We start from the raw sequence: 23779 nt of genomic DNA, 5'->3' as shown, positions 1-23779 counted from the left end.
AGTGGGAGCCCAAGGTTTCAGAGACAATAAGCTGGAAGCCAACCCTTTAAAACAGCCATGCTGGCTGGCTGGTGAACATGCTGCCAGCAGCAGAGACAAGTCAAGTGAGCTTTACTCAGAGACCATGGGAGTATGCCCTGCATTCCCACCACTGCGGCAATCCTTCAGTGGCTGTAACTCATAGCCAACCACCACTGCTCCGCTTTCCAGCCAATGGTTTGGCTTCCTAACTGTAATGGTAGGATTTGCCCCTAGTTTTGCATGTAGTCATAAAGTAATTATGTGTCGTTAATTAGCCAGTGATGCAAGGAGCTTGCGTTTGCAATTTCACAGAAAAGTAACTGTGAACCTACAGTGACTTTTAGGCATCACGCGTTTCAGAGAGCAGGAATCCAGTTCTTTCCCCAGCCCTACAACCAAATGGATACAATAAGGTCACACTGGGGCTTGTGCAAACTTTGCTTTTTCAGTGCTGAACTTTCAAATCTCACTCCACTGAAATGCTCCTAATTCATTTTGGAAACTAAATACCTAGGGATGCAGCCGTATAGTTTATTCAAATATATATTTTACAGAGCAGCCAAATTAAGTGTGACAGCTTGTTTACTATGGGTTCCTGCCCTATGGGAGCTTTCAGACACAGTACATTAAGCAAGACAGCAAAATAACAAGTCATGAAAGAAACAGCATTAAATATTGGTATACTTCATACTTATAGTTTTGGTATGCAAAAATCACAAAATTTACAGATTTCACTAGCAAAATTTTAAACACTACAGTAAAGAAGCCAAGCAGGTAGGTGGTGCAAAAAACTACAGCCATTCCAACAGATTGCCTCTGTCTTATTTAATGTCACCTATTACTTAGCTGCCACCAGGCAAGAACCTGGTGTCAAATTCAGTTTGACTGCTTTGTATGTGCACCCTAGATAAACAGGCTGTATATTTTAAACACAACACTATCTTCTTCCATTGTCAAAATGCTCCTTGGTTTTCTGTTTCTCGAAGTTACAATTTAATTCCCCAAATTAAAATGTAATTTCTTTGTTAAGCAATTTACATCAAAACTAAAGTAAATTAAATGTCTTGAAAGGAAGCCTATAATGAAGAGTAAAGAGCATCAGCATTAGTTAGCCAATGCTAATTCTAACAACACAGAGGGCCATTTTTAGTTTTCTAAAAACCTGTGCCATCACGTGACAATGTATGGAAGATGCTTTTCTGAACACACCTCTTGATCTGTGAAAATCTCAATGAAATTCTGGAAGGAGAAGGTCCCTGACTGAAGAATGAGTTCTCCTGTGCTTTCAAAGCACTGTCCAGTTAGTACAAGGAGCTTGTGTCTTGCAGCATCTGTGATCATTAAGCGCACCTAGAGTGAAGGAGAGAAACACATCAATAATGGGAGTTACCACATGTTTGTACATTCTTCTGAGAACATACAGTTTACCTCATCTAATTTAAAACATATTTTGCACCAGAGTCTCCCAGGACTGTCGAAACATTTTCAAGTTATAGTGCTGTTTACAAAAGACAACAAGAAAGGAGCAAAAGGGAAAAAAGAAGGCACAAGAAGCGATTAAAGAGAAAGTCTGATGAATAAACCAAACTAATGACATGGGGGAAAAAAGAGCAAGGAGCAGAACAGAACAACATTTGAATGAAAAAATAATATTTTCAATGAACAAATACATTTCTTGTATAACTCTTGTTGAATTTTAATAGCACCGTATCAGGACAGCCTTGGTCAACTGTGTCCCACATGCTAATGAGGGACAACTACATGTGTCAGACTGTTTTTGGAAGGCCGATCTTCTTTTCCCAGTGTACAGCATTACTTGCCATTCAGTTGCAAAAATGTCACTAAAAAGTAACAGCCACAAATCACACATAAAAGTGGCATATTTAGACTGTCATTCTGTTGTAACTTGAATCATCTACAAAGTTAAAGGATGTTTCTGTTTCACCATAATCATAATCAAGCACTCAGATACAGTCACATGCACCATTTACATCTCATGATGCCAATAATTATGGACACTATAACTTTTTTAAGTGTGCCAGTCCAAGACCTTTTTCAATACACAGTAATAAATTATGTAGATGCCTGATGGCTCAAAGGAGCTTGCTACTGAGAAATAAATTTCTGCATTTTGAAATAACTGTTAACTATTTAAAACTAGATCCTCATTACTTTACTTGACCCTCACTACAGCTAGCAATAATTCCTGTTTCCGCCCCAGGGGGAGATTTACTTGCTTGCTAAGAAAAATCCATATATTCAGTATACTTCTGTTGGCTGAATTCTTCTTAAATTGAAGAACAAAACTAAACAAAACCTTTGTAAGATTCTGTACTGTTGAGTAAACCTTTTGCAAATGTGGTGGGTTGACCTTGGCTGGCCACCAGGTGCCCACCAAGCCACTCTCTCACTCCCCCTCCTCAGCAGGATAGGGGGGAGAAAATAAGATGAAAAACTCATGGGTTGAGATAAAGGCAGTTTAGTAAAGAAAAGCAAAGACTGCACGTGGAAGCAAAGGAAACGAAAAAAAAAGAATAATTCCCTACTTCCCATCAGCAGGCGATGTCCAGCCACTTCCTGGGAAGTAGGGCCTCGGTACGTGTAGCGGTTGCTTCGGAAGACAAGCACCTTAATAACGAATGCCCCCCCCCCCCCCCCCCCTCCTTTCTCTTAGCTTTTATTGCTGAGCACGACTTCATATGGTATGGAATATCCCTTTGGTCACTTTGGGTCAGCTGTCCTGGCTCTGTCCCCTCCCAACCTCTTACCCACCTCCAGCCTACTGGCCTTTGGGGCGGGGGGTTGGAGAGACGGCCTTGATGCTGTGGGAGCACTGCTCAGCAGTAGCCAAAACACTGGTGTGTTATCTGTTCTAGCTACAACTACAAAGCACAGCACTATGAGGAAAGTTAACTCCATCCCAGACAGACCCAATACAGCAAATATTTCAAAAGTCTTGTCCAAAACTGAAAAATGAATTCAAATTAAGGTAAGGTATGAATTTCAAGTGCACTAATTCCTCTGTTCAGGAAGAATTAAGTTAAACCAGAATAGTGATTCCAGAATAAGGTATCCATGTATTAAACTAAATGAGCAGAGTCCATCTGGAACAACTCCACATGTAGATATTGCATCCAAACTCCATCTCCATGGAGATGACATAATCACCTCAGCTGTCCTAGCAAGCCATTCTTTCAAATTTTTATATTGATTGTTAAGCAATCAGTTGTTCTAAACAATTCCTGCTCATGTCAGGGAGGCTGAGCCAGGAAAGCTTGACCTAAATCTCTGCTGAACAACTTGTGTTTTCAGTACAAGTAGAAAAGAGCCACTGAAGAGTATCTATTTTAAAGAAGATCCCAACTCTACCACATCTTCATTGTTATTTTATTAAATAAGCGACCTTGACTTTGAGCAACAGAAAGTTCCTTTAATTAAATGCAGGACTAATGCTGGTCTGTCACTAATTGCACTAAATGATTATAAATTCAGCAATATCCTTGCTGGATCAAGTGTATCCATTTTTATTTCATACAAAAATATAGATAAGTGAAGCTGGCTGGCTGATGCGTGGCTGAAATCTTGTCTGGTTTAGTTGTATTAAAACCATAAAAGAACTGGCTTCCTCTTCTATGTTTTCTCTTATTGCTGGCAGCAATTCTCGGCAGTCTGCCAACGTATGTATAAAGTCACCAGGTTTTCCAACAGCAAAATTATTTCCTGACTTATGAATCACTGATATGCAACTGTCACATAATGCCCCTTCAATCTATTTTATTAACTGATGGTGAAAAAGGTTCTGCAGAGCTAGAAAACTATGGCAGGAAAAAAAAAATAAACAAAAGCTTGCATATTACAGAGCATAATGTATGATACACATGAAAGAAATTCGAGAGACACATAAATTCTGTGTCTGGGTATAATCAAGGCTTCCACTACCAGACTGTTCAGACTACCAGAATTTTGTCTGCTGATTTCAAGACCACTAAAGAAATATTGCAAGGTGATGATTCTGTTCAGCTTTACCCTTGGTTGAAGTCCCAAATTGTTTGAAGAAAGTGAATAGCAAGACTTAGCTTCAGTCAAAAGAGAGTTAAAGACAGAGTGTGAACTGAGACAGGAGTGTAAGCAGATCAGCAGTTTCCAAGACTTATGGTACAGGCGCAGGATTGTTAGAGCAATGGAGTGGGATCTTCTTAAGAAGGAATTAACTGCTCATGGGGTTTTCAGAAACTTGTTTTCCTTGGGCAACTGCGATCTCTCTCCTTTTGGGCTTCTCTCTTTTGGGAGGTATTTGGCAGCTGACAGAACATGATAGGAGCTTTGGGCAGAACTATGCTCAGACTACCACCAGTATGGCTATTACCAGCCAGATTAGCAGGAATTTGTTTTAAAATCTTTTGCCTTAGTTTTTCCTGAACTGATAGATTCAATTTCTTCTTCTGGTGAAAGTCAGAGCTCCATGGTATATCACTGTCTCCCAGATGTAACCTGGAAATCTCTTGATATGTAGAACTAAGTTTTCTATTTGCCATAATGGGCAAAGCATGTCTATTCCAACCTCCAACTTAATTCTTCTGCCTCTTTCTTATCACCTTCTTTTGGCTTTTGTCCAGTGAGACTCTTGCTTAGCCAGCCAAGGTAAATCTCACTTTGTAACTTCTGACTGTGACCAGTCTGGCAAGATGAAAGTGAAGAAAAGATTGCCTCTCACAGTCTAGCAGAGGAAATTAACAGTAACCTACCCAAACATCTTCCAGAGCCAAAGGAGTAAAGCCAGGGGTCAGAAGGCATTAATCGGCCTCAGACCATGTTCTTCCATGTGGTCATCCATCAAAGGAATGACAAACAACAGTGACAGAAGCAGCATTTCCCTACTTTTGGCAGTTCCTTCAGCTCTTCCCCTCCCCCATCCTTTATAGCTTTTTCCTCTGAAAGCCTGAGTGTATTAAAGAAACCCTAAGAGCTGCTACCCAGCTGACACCCTTGTTCCTTACCAAGTACCTCTAACGCAATGTAAGAGATTTTCACACATAATTTTTTAGTGCATGAGCTGTCATTAACTAAGGTTACTTATTTTTTTAAACTTTTAAAACTTCAGAAATTTCATTTGTTTTGGTGTGTTTCCTCTTGTTTGTGTTTAATATCATTTAAGGTTGGTAACAAAATAGATTTTTCACAAAGTATTGCAAGCAGAGCCACTTCATTTCCAAAAGTATTTGTACTATGTCAGTGCTTCCCAGCACTGGCTAGCAATGTAATTATCCCTATTTTTTTACAACCTTCAGTCTCACTAGCTAAATTTGTCAATTTTGTCTTTGAGCTACATACTCAGTTCTTTGACTCTACTCTAGCAAGTTCATGAAGAATTGACAGTCCTCTTCTGGGGCACTCTCCAGAGTCCATTGATCATGTCACGTGCTTTTTGAAGGACAGATCACATAGATCAACCTAGAGTCACCACCACATAGATGGTAATTCTTCTCGAAGACCTAAATTTATCTCAGGGCATCTGGTTTCTTTTCAGGCACTTTTTCATATGTAAAATAGGCATCCAGAGCTACCAAACAATGGAGGAGCAGAAGAAAAGCAGATGCAGTTTCACCACAGCTGCCTACACTTCATCAAGAAAGGAATTTGGTGTGTTATGAGGAAATGAGTGCTGGGATAAATGGTGTGTTTCTCTTCTATGCCTTTGATGCTTTATCAGGAGTCTGGGAAACAAGGAAGAAAATCAAGGGATGGCTGATGTTTTTGATGATATTTGCTCCTAACATGTCCTTTCATCCACAGTTAGGAGCTGCTCTCAACCTGTTCACTTAATGGAGCTTTTATGACACATCCAGTGAAGTATTTCTGACTGACTTACCTCAGTACTAACTGCTTCATCTGAGGGATTGATCAGGACTACAGTTTCTAAGACATCACTTCTGTGGTGAAGAATCTTCTGACCTGCAAGCACAGACAGAAAAAAAAAAGACATTAAATTCAACCAACATGGTTTAAACCAGTGCTTTCCCTGAGCTAGTTATACATTCCACTGTGTGACAGCCCTCTGGTTACCCAGGGCAGTGCACACCAGACACAGCAACTACTGTGCTGGCTCATGTCTTCAGAAATACCCATGGCATGTGGTCCTATGGGCCAGAAACACCACTCCAGAAAATTCAGGGTAATGAAAACAAACTGGCAACAGCGCTGGGGCCTGTCCCTTCCCCCAGCAGGAGAAGTCCCTGTTACTCACCTTGGTCTTACTGAGCTGGTGTGGATCAGGGACTGGAGTAACCATCACCAGCTGAGCATCTGCCCCTGGATTTTCATGGATGTATCTACACCACAGATACAGCTGAGATTACACAGTCCTCTAATATGCCTAGGTGGTTTTAAATTAGCTTTTCCAGGAACTATTGGTGCCTTAGCTGCAGCAGGAGGAAAGTCAGCATGGGCTGCAAATTTCCCCTGCAAGAAGCAAAGTGAATACTTGGGCTGTATGCCAGCGCTGCCCATCATGGCTAACGAGCTTTTGTGGTTTAACCCCAGCCGGCAACTAAGCACCACACAGCCGCTCGCTCACCCTTCCCCGGGCCACAGTGGGATGGGGGAGAGAAGCGAAAAAAAAAAGTAAAACCCATGGGTTGAGGTAAAGACAGTTTAATAGGACAGCAGAGGAAGAGAAAATACTACTACTACTTCTACTAATAATAATGATAAAAGAATATACAAAACAAATGATGCACAATGCAACTGCTCACCACCCGCTGACCAATGTCCAGCCCGTCCCCGAGCAGTGATCACTGCCCTCCGGCCAACTCCCCCCAGTTTATATACTGAGCATGATGTCATATGGTATGGAATAGCCCTTTGGCCAGTCTGGGTCAGCTGTCCTGGCTGTGCCCCCTCCCAGCTTCTTGTGCACCTGGCAGAGCATGGGAAGCTGAAAAGTCCTTGACTAGTACGAACACTACTTAGTAACAACTAAAACATCAGTGTGTTATCAACATTGTTCTCATCCTAAATCCAAAACACAGCACTATACCAGCTACTAGGAAGAAAATAATTAACTCTGTCCCAGCCAAAACCATGACACAAGCACAATTTGTGAGACAAGCAAAGGAGCCCAGGGATGTCCCTGCTCCCCACTGCCACCAGCACCATCCTGCACAACACACACATGCTCCCCGTCACACGCTGTTGGAGCGCTCTCAAGCCAGGCAGCACCTCATGCAGACCACAGGTACACAGCTGCACCAAACAAATCAGGTGAAAGCTGGGACCCACCCTGCCAAAACTCCCTGTTCAGCCTTCTACTAGTATTGATTAACACTGTGACACTGTGAGAAATTCCCTATCAGGATGGTCAAACTCTTGCCATGCTGGCCTGCTTCATCTTTCTCCTGCTTACAAAAACTATAGCAAGCAATGTTAGGTAACAAGAGTGAACAGACGTACAAAATACATATAGCTCCTGAATGAATTACATCTGGGCAATTTTGGAGCAGCCTCACAGTCTATTGGCTTTCATATTTTGTAGTTAGTCTGTTCTCTGTATTTAATAGTGATCTGACTGGGAGTGGATGCCAGAAAAACACAACAGGACTCTTTTTTTTTTTTTTCTATGGTAATTAGCAAGTTCTTATCAGTGTTTCTTTCTGTAAGAACTGCAGTGAGATTAATTAGCAGTCGTATTGTCCTTCAGAAATCCAGACTGGTAATTTGTCCAAAAACCAGAAGAGCTGTCCCCTCCAAGCAAACTGTAATATTAATCAATTAAAATAATTACGCTTAAAAGGAAGTACTGATACCTAAGAATATAGATAGAAGCTCCTGAATACTCCCCTTTACCAAACAAAAGCAAATCTTTGTGAATAGTTAAGACACTTGTAAGATAAGAAGCTCCTGAATACTCCCCTTTAGAGAGCTAGGCCTTGGGAGAGCAGATATGCGGAGCCATGAGGATAAGAAAGTTGCAAGATGACCATTAGACCAGAACAAACCGACCTTGAAGGACATAGTATACATGATCCCAGAACTGAGTTTGCACAGAAGTAAAGGTCAGTCAGCGAACACAGTGAAGAAGACTACAAGCCTTCATCTGAAGACCCCCAAAGACCACCTGAAGACCACCACGGAAGATGATTGCTCATGCGGATCGGAGATTTACATATGTTAATAAGTTCCAGGAAATCTCATGTTTATGTAGACGAATTCTCGGAAATCCTATGAATATGTATATTTTCATAGTATATAATTACTGAAAGTCTATCAAGCCTTCGGAGCACTTATGGTGGAATTATCCCCAGTGCTGCCCAGCGCCGCAATAAAGAATGCCTGCTTTCTAAAACTCCAAAATTAAGTTTTAGAGAGCGAATTATTTTGCTGCTTTCTGGTAACAGTACGGGGGACACAGAAGACGTCACCTATTTGCCAACTTAGAAAAATTCCCCTGTAAAGAGATGAGGATGAGAATGGCAATGGTGAAAAGAGCTCTGCATTCCTGAAAACACAAGAGTGGCGTGGAGGCAGTCTGGGAGGGTGGGTAGCCAGCCTTTCCCACACTGCCCTGGCCTCGGGGCAGGCCCTTCCCCCGGCAGGCCCTTCCCCAGGCAGTGGGCGGCAGCATAAGCGTAAGGGGGGAAGTAAAAATGGGTCAAAACATTGGCTAAAAATGATCAAGCCCAAACAGAAATATGCAGCTGTAGAGGAATATACAACTTTTGTGCTGAGAAGAACTTTCGATAGCTTAATTCCATAAATTTATCCTAGTTATCCAAATTTGAAGTGAAAGGCGGGTGTGAAGCGGTCCAGTCTTCTAAACACTCATGTGAGTAGCCAGGTTTACAGTGACTGTCCAGTAAATGTCATATGAGGAGAACTTGCATGATCAGGTCATTATTGATCTTTTTTTTTCCTGATTTTTTTTTCCCAAATTAATTTTAGTGTTCTGTGTAAGGGAAGCAGTTTTCCTGTGAGGGAGCATGTTGGAACAGTATGCAAAATCTGCTCATTTGTGAGGATTCACAAAGGACCTAAAATAGAAGCCATAAATCAAAAACTTTTCAACAGAGAAAGGCAAGGTGAAAGACTTTCTGATGTCAACTAATAAGAAGAAATTATATAATTTGTATAGAAAACAAACGTTTTCCTTTCTAAGTTTTGTGCAGTTTGGATTCATTTACATGGCTGAGTTTGCTACTCATATTATGTATATTCCTTATATATAACTTTATTTTATATGTGTTTATAATACTATATATTTTATATATATTCATATTTTAAAATTTGCACTTTTCACATTATATGTATTATGAACTACACAGTAATGTAATTTTGTAGAAATGTAGCCATCTGAAAAAATGCAGTAAGGACCACAATCACCAAGTTAAAAAGTATGCCCAAACTGGCAAATACGGCTGATTTGACTAGTCCGGCATACATGAACCTGCCTTTTCTTTGCTGGAGTCTTCAAATAAAAACTGAATTTGTAGCAAGAAAAGTCTTGTATCTGAAATTGCTTCTGTTGGAAATCAGTTGGAATTTTGCTCTTGATCCCAATGAAGGCAGGATCAGCCCCAACATTATTTATTATTCCTGTTCTCCATAGGTAAGTACTTTTTTCTTAAGAAAGAATCTTCTTGTGCATTTGTACTACTTAGAACTATCATCAGGCGTAGGTCAGTTAGTTAACATCTAATAAGAGTTCTCCTTTTAGTGTAATTCCCTTAGAAAATTAAGTGTGCCAGACTTAAAATGTCTCATGGTTCATATGAAAAAAAGAAAAAGAATGCAACTGCAAGGCAAGACAGTGGAAGCTTCCAGTGGAAATCTAATGGCAACCTTTACATTTCTTTGTCAACAGAAAATATTAAAACTCACAGGATTTCTCTTCCCAAAGAAGAGAGAATACTTTAAATACTGAGTTATTTTAATCTGTGGGGAAAAAATAAAACTACATTTGTGTTATGTACCTTAAGCATCCGCCCTGTGTTGTTTTTTCAACTGATGATGATCCTAAAAGTGTACTTGAGTTGTATTCATTTAATACTAGGTGGGTTAAATTTCTCACCAACGCCAACACTTTGTCATTCTAATGAAGTATAATTCATGAGTGACTATAATTACACAGTCTGTGTGTAATCAGCAAGATTTCTAAAGGGAGTGTATCACATCTAAAATAACATTTTCTGCATTGCATAGTCTAATTTCACCTGACATTTTGCCAGCCAGGGCACAAGCTTTCTGCAAGCAGCAGCAGAGTATCTCTGGTCTTCATTTGCCACAGAAATTTCTCGCTTAATAGTTGTTGACACAGAACACACACTTTGCTTCAGGCCAGACTAAGCCTCACATATGATTAGATATTAACACATTAAACATAGATAGAAAAGAAATGCAATTATCTACATGCAAAGTTAGACAAAGATGCATAGTGTCCACCTGACTCAAAGCATCGTCTTTGGACTTTACTGAAGCTGCTCCAAGTCATGTATCTGTGTAGCTGGGAGGGATTTGACCTGTGGAGTTGCAACTCTCGCTGACCAGCACCGATAGTGGTTAATTACATCCTATGCTCCCGTGGGCCAGATGCCCAGCTCCAGTGGTTGCATGGTTTCATGCAACTTGAGATTGATTTTCAGAGGCAAGTGTAGCGGTCTGCACCATATACACGTGCTTGTTTAGAGCTGCTTGTGTGACTGCCTCCCTCTTCAACTCCTTGGCATCAACAAGTGTTACTGCTTATCTTACAGGATGGGGACCCAGCACTGGTAGGGTATGAGTCACTACGAGGGCTCCCATCCCATGTGAAACTTCAGAAGGGTCTCTACTTGCTGGCATCAGTAACATGGTCCTATATCAACTGCTTGAGAAACAAAACAAAACAAAACAAAACAAAATCTCATTTATTAAAACTATTGACAATTTTGTAAGAGCAACACAGGCTTACTGCTCAGGTTGATACTCAGATGCTCAGCTGGAATGAAGGAAAGTCTCCCATGGGAAGAGTTTTATCAAACAGAAATGAAGTATCACAGTGTGGGAGCAGAAAGTAGCAACAGCATTTCAAAAACTGGCAAGAGACTGTGACTTATTAAACTACAGGTGAAGTGGGAGTATCTGAGACTTGTGTAGAAGATCTGGAGTTGCTTTAAATTAACTCTACCAGATTTTTACAGCATATCTCTACACATTGGACAGAACATTTTTGTGACATGTCAGAGGAAGAAAGGAAGAAACTTCCAGGTTGCACAGAAGTGGTTGGGTAGCTAGATTTTACCCACTTCTAGTTTCTGGAAAGTAGGTCAAAATCCTATCTAAAGATTTCTGGAAATAAATATTTATCATGTTTGGAAGAAATCTAAGTATCTGCTCAGCCTTGATTTTATTAAATAAAGTTTCAAATTAAAAATGGATATGAATAAAGAGTCTTGGAAGATGCATGATTCAGAATCAGTCTAATAGAGAGAAGTAAACAATATGTTTACCATGTTGCTTAAAGGGTGATTTCCACATGCATCATCCTAGTTCCCACAGTCAGATCATAATTGTCTATTATGGGGCTTTAGTGTTTCGGTTTTTTTGGGGGGTGATGTTTGTTTTAGATCAGACCGTTGTCTGAGATAACCTGCTGAGGCAAATGAGAACTCATATAAACAGCTACGAGAGTCCTGAGGGCTCTGTACATTTTAGAGTTCAAATCTTTTGTTTCAACATGGTGCCATATTGAAGCCATAAAAATAAATGCACTGCAATGGGGGAATACTCCAGTACAGGAATCATGATTACATATGGTATCTCATACCAGATGGAGTTGCCTGAACAATGGTGTGTGATCAACAAATGGTTGAGCAGTGTTCTCTTTTAATTTTCAATTTTTTCCTCTCTCTCTCCCCCCCCCCCCGCTCCTCCCTCTTCCCACCCCAGCTTAACCTTGATGAAATGATGTTGCTCCAAGCCTCCAATAAACTCTGGTAAGCATGAATTGCACATTTTACTGGGACGTAACCTTAACTCTCAGTTGTATGGATCACACATAAATGCCACTGTCAACTTCTTCACTGTGGTTGTTGATTATTTTTTTTTATTATTTTTTATTTTTTCAGGAACATGTTCCAAACATACCTATCCCAGAATCTCAAAGCCCTCCAAGCCTTCAGGTTCAGTAAAGATGCTGTTGTTTTTCTGACTGGTGCCAAGGCCATTAGAACTTGTATGAGTTATCAATAGCTAGCAGGAGAGCATAAGCACCAGCTCAGTAGCCAGGTAAATAAGCGAAGGCCTGTTCCACTGACCTCATTGCCTGTTTTTCGTGTTTCAGCCCTTTGCCACTCTGAAGGCTGTGCCCATTTAGGGGAAGCTGCCACAGGGTTTCTGTTCTGCTGCACCCAGAGGAGTGAAGATATCCTGCTGTGGCCCCCAATGCAAGCAACTGCATGTGGCCTTGCCACTGTACACTTCCAGAGCATTACCAGTGGGGTGGGGGACAGCAGGCAGAAGATTGGCTTTACCTGTGGTTGCCCTCCACAAATTACTTAATCCAGTGTCGGCTTCCACCTAAAACCCTGGGAAACTGTACAGTCTCCTAAACGGTGCTCTCAGGTAGGGCTTGCTTAGCTCCAAGTCTGGGTGTGAAGAGACTATTTTAGGGGAATATCTGCAGCAACAGCATACATACACAAGCAGTCTCATACCTATCCCATCCTCCTCCTGGCAAGCATGCTAAACCCTTCCCCTTGTCAGGGGCACTGGTGCAAAGCTCACCCTGCTCCTCTCTGAACACAAGATGAATGCTGAATATGCATTTCTTAAACTGAGAGCATCCTTTAAGTTGCTGGGAAACAATGCAGATGTCATAAGAACATAAGTGGCTAGGTTTTAGCGAATTGTTGAAATAAAAGAAAAATGGCTTTTTGCCTCTGTTTTGTAACATGTGATGTCCCGGTGCTGCTGTCGGGTCCCCGCTGCCAAACACTGCTGAGTTCTGGAATTCACCCAGTCCCTTTTCGACTTCTGAAATGCTTTGTGCAAGCACCTAGGATCCACTAAGGAGGACTTCCTTCCAAAGGAGAGTTGGGGTCCTCCAGAATAAACTTCTAATCTCAGGCAGTTTACAGTTTTCCATCACTGCTTTCCTGATACAGCTGCAGTGGATTGCAAAGCATTTCACAGATGCCAAGCCCCTGTGATTCAACCCTTTTGCCTGATAGTCTGCAGACAAATGTGTTCATTTTCAGTAAAGGTCATAAGTTAAAGGGAAGCAGGAGAGCTATAAAATGAAAATGTATGCTATCTGAAACACTGTGACAGAAACAATATAGAGCAGATACTGGCAATGCAATGTAAACATTGGATGTAAGCCCAGTAACAAAGCTAGAAAAGCAGTATTTCAGTTAGCACAACTCTGAAAGAAGAACTGGAACTATGGGAAAGAGTTTTAAGCTTGTCAGCCTCTGGTTTGCCCCACTGGTTTGAAATTGCAGCAGCAGGGATTCTTGCTGAGAAAGGACATCTTTCATCTCCATGCTGCTATTTGAGAAGCAGGAATGTGCAACCATTTTCCTTGACATTTCTGGATATACATGGCAGGAAAGTCCTGGTGTATTTTAATTCCTACTCAGGACAATACCCTGTTTATTGGTATCCACACATATTCACATCTTAAAAGCTTTAGTTCCCACTGCCTTTACATCCATGGTAAGCAAGAGCTGGATGACTGAAAAATATTACCAGCTAAGGATTTCATATATGTGAGTATATAGGGGGCTTGGAGGAGAGGTGGGAGAAGAAAAGCCAAGGGATTTTACACTCCGTTTCTATGCATCCATGCACTAAAGGTCAAGGCATGGGCAAGTCAGGCACTCTTTTACATTTAATTAATTTCATAGAAGAAAATAGGCTTTTAGCAAAAATGGAAGTAATAAATAGCCGGAGGCACACAACAAAGATCTTCACCACTGAAGAAGATGTCAGATGGAGCACAGTCTTTGAGCTGCTAAGAAAGAAGATCAAGGATGACCACTCATGCCACTGCCACTTGTGAGCCTGAGGAGGAGCAGAAAGGACCTTACAGTTAGTAAGACACAACAAGGCCTCCAAAGCCTTGAGCTTCTGATCATGGATCTTTCACTACCTCTGAAAAGGACTTTTAAGTTACAAGGAAATAACATTTTAGTACATCAGAGTGCAAGTACTTTGAAAAGGAATAGAAATCTCATCTTCCATCCTGTCTGAAGACATGTAAAAACAAAGCCCGCCAAAATTAGGGACTGTGCAAACATTTTTGAATTGGAAGATCTGAAATATATCACAATGTAAAAGTTTCCCTTTCCATTAATACAGTTTTTAATCACCTATTCAAAGTAGCGTTCATTTAAGTGTTCTGAACTTGTACTGTTATCTTGTGTTCACTGTGTATCCTATTATTGCATGATTCTTCTAAAAAATCCTGGCTACATTTTATAAAATACATCAAATAATAGTTTTAGTAAGACTTGCATGTAGACCTATCATGAGCTGCCATCTCTACTTTCTGTGTGGAGTAGAGAATGAGTGTAAGACGATGTCTGAATCCATGCCAATATATGCAAAGTCATCTAAACTGGCAAAGGAAGTTCACAAAACCAGATATAACCATAATGTAATTGTCTGACAAAAAATTGTTTTCTTTCATTTCCTCCTGGGATCTGGGTATATTTCTACTCAGAAGACATCTGACAGTATAAGAACCTTTGTAATATACCTGTCACAGGAATGGCCCAGCAGTATAGATACAAATAAGACATTTTCAGCATTATTTTCATAAGCTGTTGGTTTTGAGTGGTTTATAATTTGACTATTGTAATTTGCTTCCCTTAGAAAAAAGCATGGGAAAATAAAAGTCTATTGTACTATTTTTAAATGAGTAATGAAAGTTCACAAAACCATTGGGTTACATTTCTAGCGCCCAAATTGCTTTTGTTTCTTCTACAAATAAAGAAAAAAAACCTCTCATTTAAAATTATCTCCCTCAGCTTCAAAGTTTCCTGCGAATCATCTAGTTCTGGCCTTTATAATAATGTGCTGGTCTTTTCTTTTATGAAAATTATATATTTCCTATGCTGACAGACTTAGAGTCTAACTAGATAGGAAACCCACAAAGGAAGTGGAGCAACATTAAGAAACATATGAGAGAGTCCAAGGAAGTGTTGAAAAAGGGTAACACAGACAGAGCGCGCTGCAGACTGAGGATCTTTCTCCATGGAAGAGGAACTGGGTTAGCAGCTGCCAGGAGAAGGATCCGACAGTCTGGGAGTATCAAGGGTTTCCAAGAGGACAAGCACACACCATGGGCCCCCAGGGTCCCAGACTCCTGCATCCAGAACAAGGGCACACCTGGATGCTCCGTGGGGGAAATCAACTTCCCTGTATGCCTACATTTCTATTAAACATAGAATCATAGAATGGTTTGGGTTGCAAGGGACCTTAAAGATCATCTAGTCCCAACCCCCCTGCCATGGGCAGAGACGCCTTCCACTAGACCAGCTTGCTCAAAGCCCCATCCAACCTGGCCTTGAATACTTCCAGGGATGGGGCATCCACAACTTCTCTGGGCAACCTGTTCCAGTGCCTCACCACCCTCATAGTAAAGAACTTCTTCCTTCTATCTAATCTAAATCTACTCTCTTTCAGTTTAAAGCCATTACCCCTTGTCCTATCACTACATGCCCTTGTAAAAAGTCCCTCTCCAGCTTTCTTGTAGGCCCCCTTCAGGTACTGTAAGGCTGCTATAAGGTCTCCCCAGAGCCTTCTCTTCTCCAGGCTGAACAACCCCAACTGTCTCAGCCTGTCCTCATAGGAGAGGTGCTCCAGCCCTATGATCATCTTTGTGGCCCTCCTCTGGACTTGCTCCAACAGGTCCACGTCTGTCTTGTATTGGGGACACCAGAACTGAACGCAGTACTCCAGGTGGAGTCTCACTAGAGCAGAGTAGAGGGGGAGAATCACCTCCCTCGACCTGCTGGTCACGCTGCTTTGGATGCAGCCCAGGATATGGTTGGCTTTCTGGGCTGCAAGCGCACATTGCCGGGTCATTTTGAGCTTCTCATCAGCCAACACCCCCAAGTCCTTCTCCTCAGGGCTGCTCTCTATCCATTCTTCACCCAGCCTGTATTTGTGCTTGGGATTGCCCCGACCCATGTGCAGGACCTTGCACTTGGCCTTGTTGCACCTCATGAGGTTCACATAGGCCCACTTCTCCAGCCTGTCCAGGTCCTTCTGGATAGCATCCCTTCCCTCCTGCGTATCGACCGCACCACACAGCTTGGTGTTGTCGGCAAACTTGCTGAGGGTGCGCTCAGTCCCACTGTCCATGTCCCTGACAAAGATGTTAAACAGTGCTGGTCCCAATACCGACCCCTGAGGAATGCCACTCATCACTGGTCTCTACTTGGACATCAAGCTGTTGACTGCAACTTTCTGAGTGCAACCATCCAGCCGATTCCTTATCCACCAAGTGGTCCATCTGTCAAATCCATGTCTCTCCAAGTTAGAGACAAGGATGTCGTGCGGGACAGTGTCAAATGCTTTGCACAAGTCCAGGTAGATGACATCTGTTGCTCTTCCCTTATCCACCAATGCTGTAACCCCATCATAGAAGGCCACCAAATTTGTCAGGCACGATTTGCCCTTAGTGAAGCCATGTTGGCTGTCACCAATCACCTCTCTGTTTTCCATGTGCCTTAGCACAGTTTCCAGGAGGATCTGCTCCACAGAGGTGAGACTGACCGGCCTGTAGTTCCCCAGGTCTTCCTTTTTTCCCTTTTTAAAAATGAGGGTTATGTTTCCCCTTTTCCAGTCAGCAGGAACTTCACCAGACCACCACGACTTCTCAAATATGATGGACAGTAGCTTAGCAACTTCATCTGCCAGTTCCCTCGGGACCCACGAATGCATCTCATCAGGTCCCATGGACTTGCGCACCTTCAGGTGCTATAGAAGTTTTTCTTGTTGCCCTTGACGTCCCTGGCCAGGTGTGCTGGTTTTGGCTGGGGTAGAGTTAATTTTCTTCATAGGAGCTAGTATGGGGCTATGTTTTGGATTTGTGACCAAAACAGTGTTGATAATGCAGAGATGTTTTCTTATTGCTGAGCAGTGCTTACACAGAGTCAAGGCCTTTTCTGCTTCTCACTCCACCCCACCAGCGAGTAGACTGGGGGTGCCCAAGAAGTTGGGAGGGGACACAGCTGGGACAGCTGACCCCAACTGACCAAAGGGATATTCCATACCATATGACGTCATGCTGAACAAAAAACTGGGGAGGTTGACCAGGAGGGCGCAACTGCTGCTCGGGAACTGGCTGGGCATTGGTCAGGGGGTGGTGAGCAATTGCATTGTGCATCACTTGCTTTGTATATTCTTTTATCATTATTATTATTTTCCCTTCCTTTTCTGTCCGATTAAATTGTCTTTATCTCAACCCACGAGTTTTACCTTTTTTCTGATTCTCTCCCCCATCCCACTGTGGGAGGAGTGAGTGAATGGCTGTGTGGTGTTTAGCTGCCTGCCGGGTTAAACCATGACACCAGATTTAATTCTACCAGGGCTTTAGCTTTCCTAACCTGATCCTTGGCTGCTCAGACAATTTCTCTGTATTCCTCCCAGGCTACCTGTCCTTGCTTCCACCCTCTGTAGGCTTCCTTTTTGTGTTTGAGTTTGTCCAGGAGCTCCTTGTTCATCCATGCAGGCCTCCTGGCATTTTTGCCTGACTTCCTCTTTGTTGGGATGCATCACTCCTGAGCTTGAGGAGGTGATCCTTGAATATTAACCAGCTTTCTTGGGCCCCTCTTCCCTCCAGGGCTTTATCCCATGGTACTCTACCAAGCAGATCCCTGAAGAGGTCAAAGTCTGCTCTCCTGAAGTCCAGGGTAGTGAGCTTGCTGTGCACCCTCCTCAGTGCCCTAAGGATCTTGAACTCCACCATTTCATGGTCACTGCAGCCAAGGCTGCCCTTGAGCTTCACATTCCCCACCAGCTCCTCCTTGTTGGTGAGAACAAGGTCCGGCAGAGCACCTCTCCTCATTGGCTCCTCTATAAGGAAGTTATCATCAGTGCATTCAAGGAACCTCCTGGATTGCTTATGCCCTGCTGTGTTGTCCCTCCAACAGATGTCGGGGTGGTTGAAGTCCCCCATGAGGACCAGGGCTTGTGAACATGAGGCTGCTCCTATCTGTCTATAGAGGACCTCATCCACTCAGTCTTCCTGGTCGGGTGGCCTGTAGCAGACTCCCACTATAATGTCACCTGTCCCTACCCTCTCTTTAATCCTGACCCATAAGCTCTCGGTCAGCTTCTCATCCATCCCCAGGCAGAGCTCCATGCACTCCAGCTGTTCATTGACATAGAGGGCAACACCCCCTCCTCATCTCCCCTGCCTGTCCTTCCTAAAGAGTCTGTATCCTTCCATTCCAACATGCCAGTCATAAGAGCCATCCTACCTCATCTCCGTGATGCCAATAAGATCATAGCCCTGCAGGCGTGTGCACGTCTCTAGCCCCTCTTGTTTATTCCCCATGCTGCGTGCATTTGCATAGAGGCATTTAAGTTGAGCCCCTGATGAAGCTGACTTACTGGCTGGAGTGGCTGGAATTCCTTTGTGCTGCTCTTCAGGTGCTCTCCTGCTGACCTGTGATCCTTCTCTAGGCTCTGGGCATCTATTGCTGGCACTGGCATCCAACTGGTAGGAGTGGGATGGATTAAGGTTCCCCTCCCCCGGCAATGCATGCACTATGCTGTGGTCTACATAACTACATGGGCCATAAGACCAATGTGACATCAGCACAGTTATCTGTAGATATAACGGCTTGTAGTAGCACTCATTAGTCATATTTGATAATACATGGACTATACTCAGTTCCTCTGATATTAATGACAATTTTCTCAGCCTTCTTTCTACAGAAATTCAGAATGGAAATCTGTTTAAATGAGGCACAAAGGGAAGGCTTGGCTTTCCATCTCTTATGTTTCATTAAAGAGGAAGGGAAAGAAAAATGAATACTAAAATCATTTTTCAAAGCATCTTGTGTCAACTTTGGCATTTACATTGTTTATGTAAATTATATAAACAGCTAACTATTTATGTAGAGTAAGCATTCATTTGCAAGATTAGTAGCAGCATGTATGGTCTCCTGCTTGGGGACTTATTACCTATTTCTGCATTTTATTACTTTGTTAACAAATGCAGATTTCTCCGTAATTAAACTGACCATTTAAAGTTCTGAAGTATGTGACCATGTCAAGATTTGCTGCAATTTCTCCCTAATTAGTACAGTAGTTAGTACAGTAGAAGGGAACTGTTAGCAAAGGAATGGGATAACAAAAAATCCAACCCAACTATAAAGAAACAAACACAATACTGAATTATCTCAACCCTCAAATATTATTACACTGACGACTGGTCTGTACAGGTTGTCTGACTATTGAAGAGCCACTCATCTAGTAAAATTTTAAAGGTGTAAGCTTTATAAGAATTCTCCTTTAGTACTGATTAACCTGAAAATTATGTTTGAAGAGTACATGTAACATGGAGTATGTACTGCACTATTTTTTTTTCATGGGAACACAAAAGCAATTTCCAGGTCTGAATTTCAGTATAGGCTATTAATAAGTACTACCTCCAGGGAAAAATCTGTATTACTTTGGAAATTGCAAGATTTCGCTTGGGAGGAGGTGACTGGGGGCGTTTTGCTAGAAAGAGCACATTGAAGGGCAGAAAAGGAAGCAGAAACTTCCTCTCCCTCTCTTCAGAGCTTCTGCTAGCAGCAGCCACAAAAAATGTTTTTCTTGTTGGTGTTTTAACATGAAAATATTGGAAAAATGGACATAAGCAAATGGAAATGAATTGAAAGACATTCTTTCGGCCCATGGATTAGTGAACAATGCAGTGACAGTAAATTTCTGCCATTTTATTCTTTTATAGCCATCGGGGACATCCAGAGATTTCACAGAAGGTGAGTAAAAGCCATCCAGTCTGTCTGTTTACCACTGATCTTCCCCTTGATATATCCTCAGCCTCTATCATTCCTCCCCCTGAGAGCTGTGGTCACTAACACATCACTCCTCCTCTGCCTTAGAGGAGGGTATCTGCAGCCTTTGAGAGGCTGTGTTAGTGCTGATCTATTCATCATGTGGCAGACAACGCTCTCACAGGCAATTCCATTAGCAATATCCATCTCAAAGACAAAGTATGTCTTTTATGTGCCTGGTTTCCAATCACACAGAAGTAAGTGTTGTGCTGGGCCCCTTTTCTTTGACAATGGAAATCATGACCCAGTGCAAGTTGTGTTTATTACCCATTTTATTTCAATCATTATTTTGAATCTTTCAAAATTAGGTGGAGAATACTGGGAAAGGACCCTTACAAGCTATTGGAGCTGTGCTCTTAACTTTACATTGTTATTATTGTTTAAATAAGAAAAGTAATCCAGTGAAAATTAAATGAGCAATTTTCATGTGAATGCCTCCAGGCATTATTAAAATTTGAAGTACTAGGTATCATGCTGTTTCATAATAAATTGATCTGAACAAGGTACTAAATACCTACTGCATTTATAATGGAGAAAACATTTTGCATTACCAATGTTTCTGAAACAGGATGGCTGAACTGATTTTTTCCCTAAATACACAGCCACAGGTTAAATGCTCCAGCATTTTCCAGTGGCAGCATCCATCCACCTATACTTTGGCAACAGGCAAAATAACCCTCATTAAATGAATCAGTGTCTTCAGCTACTGCACGTGCTCATTATCAACCCTCTAACATTGTATGTTCTGAAGATATATTCTTAAGAGCAATAATTGTAGGCATTGGTTCATCAGCAAGTATGAACAATATGGATTATGAAAAGCATTTTTCATGCATAACAAATAGAACAAAATGCTAAAACAATAAAAGAAGTATCTAAGATCTACAGCAGGTCGATCTACATGATGTAATATTTCATTAACATAATTAGAAGCAGATTTATAACAACATAATTTTCCACCTTCTTTTGTCTAAAGGAGACCAGAGATACTCTGCTGCTGCTTGCAGAAAGCTTGTGCCCTGGCTGGCAAAATGTCAGGTGAAATTAGACTATGCAATGCAGAAAATGTTATTTTAGATGTGATACACTCCCTTTAGAAATCTTGCTGATTACACACAGACTGTGTAATTATAGTCACTCATGAATTATACTTCATTAGAATGACAAAGTGTTGGCGTTGGTGAGAAATTTAACCCACCTAGTATTAAATGAATACAACTCAAGTACACTTTTAGGATCATCATCAGTTGAAAAAACAACACAGGGCGGATGCTTAAGGTACATAACACAAATGTAGTTTTATTTTTTCCCCACAGATTAAAATAACTCAGTATTTAAAGTATTCTCTCTTCTTTGGGAAGAGAAATCCTGTGAGTTTTAATATTTTCTGTTGACAAAGAAATGTAAAGGTTGCCATTAGATTTCCACTGGAAGCTTCCACTGTCTTGCCTTGCAGTTGCATTCTTTTTCTTTTTTTCATATGAACCATGAGACATTTTAAGTCTGGCACACTTAATTTTCTAAGGGAATTACACTAAAAGGAGAACTCTTATTAGATGTTAACTAACTGACCTACGCCTGATGATAGTTCTAAGTAGTACAAATGCACAAGAAGATTCTTTCTTAAGAAAAAAGTACTTACCTATGGAGAACAGGAATAATAAATAATGTTGGGGCTGATCCTGCCTTCATTGGGATCAAGAGCAAAATTCCAACTGATTTCCAACAGAAGCAATTTCAGATACAAGACTTTTCTTGCTACAAATTCAGTTTTTATTTGAAGACTCCAGCAAAGAAAAGGCAGGTTCATGTATGCCGGACTAGTCAAATCAGCCGTATTTGCCAGTTTGGGCATACTTTTTAACTTGGTGATTGTGGTCCTTACTGCATTTTTTCAGATGGCTACATTTCTACAAAATTACATTACTGTGTAGTTCATAATACATATAATGTGAAAAGTGCAAATTTTAAAATATGAATATATATAAAATATATAGTATTATAAACACATATAAAATAAAGTTATATATAAGGAATATACATAATATGAGTAGCAAACTCAGCCATGTAAATGAATCCAAACTGCACAAAACTTAGAAAGGAAAACGTTTGTTTTCTATACAAATTATATAATTTCTTCTTATTAGTTGACATCAGAAAGTCTTTCACCTTGCCTTTCTCTGTTGAAAAGTTTTTGATTTATGGCTTCTATTTTAGGTCCTTTGTGAATCCTCACAAATGAGCAGATTTTGCATACTGTTCCAACATGCTCCCTCACAGGAAAACTGCTTCCCTTACACAGAACACTAAAATTAATTTGGGAAAAAAAAATCAGGAAAAAAAAAGATCAATAATGACCTGATCATGCAAGTTCTCCTCATATGACATTTACTGGACAGTCACTGTAAACCTGGCTACTCACATGAGTGTTTAGAAGACTGGACCGCTTCACACCCGCCTTTCACTTCAAATTTGGATAACTAGGATAAATTTATGGAATTAAGCTATCGAAAGTTCTTCTCAGCACAAAAGTTGTATATTCCTCTACAGCTGCATATTTCTGTTTGGGCTTGATCATTTTTAGCCAATGTTTTGACCCATTTTTACTTCCCCCCTTACGCTTATGCTGCCGCAAGGAACAGGAAGCAGTCTCTGAACACAACTCCTTCTATCAAACCTATGTATCCAATTAGAATAGAAAGGCATAGGAACATAGTGGAAGCAGGTGAGAATACATGGTCTGTCAGTGTTAATTCTTTTTAATATTCTGCTTCACACCAGAGAGTATTTAATTGTTTCCTAAATGGCTCTAGGGCCTCTGAATGAGCAAACCTGTCTAACAGAACAGACATTTACTTGAAAGAATCTTTGTAATAAGTATCGATCTATAATATCAGTAGATCATTCTGGAGACACAGCAATCACTCCTTGCCTAATTAAACTGTGCTAATATGAAAATGCAGGCCAAGCCCATAAGGCACAACAGATCTGCCAGTGTGAAAATGCCTGTAAGTCGCAGACCTCTTGGAAGAGAGGCACTCAAACTCTGTCTGCATGCTAATGAACTCCACCAGATCATAATCCATACAGATGGAATTTAAATTCTCTTCCACAACTTCATCCTTAAAGTCTTCTAATTAATCTTCTGACATGAGATAAGCAGCCATGCAGAGGCAGGGATGGCATAGCAGAGATGCCAAAGGGAAAGACTACTCCTTGCCATTTCTCTTCCCCCAGGATTTGAAGGTTGTGTCAGTCACTAAGCCAAGCTCTGAAGGTGTCGTGGTTTAATCCCAGTCGGCAACTAAGCACCACACAGCTGCTCGCTCACCCTCCCACCCCCCAAGTGGGATGGGGGAGAGAACCAGAAAAAAAAAAGTAAAACCCATGGGTTGAGATAAAGACAGTTTAATAGGACAGAAAAGGAAGGGAAAATAATAATAATGATAAAAGAACATACAAAACAAGTGATGCACAATGCAATTGCTCACCACACACTGACCGATGCCCAGCATGTCCCCAAGCAGCAATCGCTGCTCCCCGGCCAACTCCCCCCAGTTTATATACTGAGCATGACATCATATGGTATGAAATAGCCCTTTGGCCAGTCTGGGTCAGCTGTCCTGGCTGTGCTCCCTCCCAGCTTCTTGTGCACCTGGCAGAGCATGGGAAGCTGAAAAGTCCTTGACTAGTGTAAACTCAGC

At 41.4% G+C, this 23779-nt stretch overlaps 1 protein-coding gene across 1 annotated transcript in view; it reads right to left on the bottom strand.

Annotated features, from left to right (window-relative positions):
- The window catches only part of LOC104015959 (microtubule-associated protein 1B), a 59272-nt gene that overhangs the window by 17817 nt on the left and 17676 nt on the right, over nucleotides 1-23779 (bottom strand). Inside the window, exons 3-4 of the mRNA XM_087770635.1 lie at nucleotides 5891-5973; nucleotides 1231-1371 (exon numbers count right to left, since the gene is read on the bottom strand). Of these exons, the coding sequence (XP_087626761.1) occupies nucleotides 1231-1371; nucleotides 5891-5973 (224 nt within the window). The remainder of the gene's footprint in view (nucleotides 1-1230; nucleotides 1372-5890; nucleotides 5974-23779) is intronic.

Source organism: Nipponia nippon, unplaced genomic scaffold (genome assembly GCF_047370975.1).
Source record: "Nipponia nippon isolate SJK-2023a ecotype South Korea unplaced genomic scaffold, ASM4737097v1 scaffold_33, whole genome shotgun sequence".
In the NCBI taxonomy this organism is placed as follows: Eukaryota; Metazoa; Chordata; class Aves; order Pelecaniformes; family Threskiornithidae; genus Nipponia; species Nipponia nippon.
Note: the sequence above shows the minus strand (reverse complement) of the source record. Positions and strands in the feature narration are given on the sequence as shown.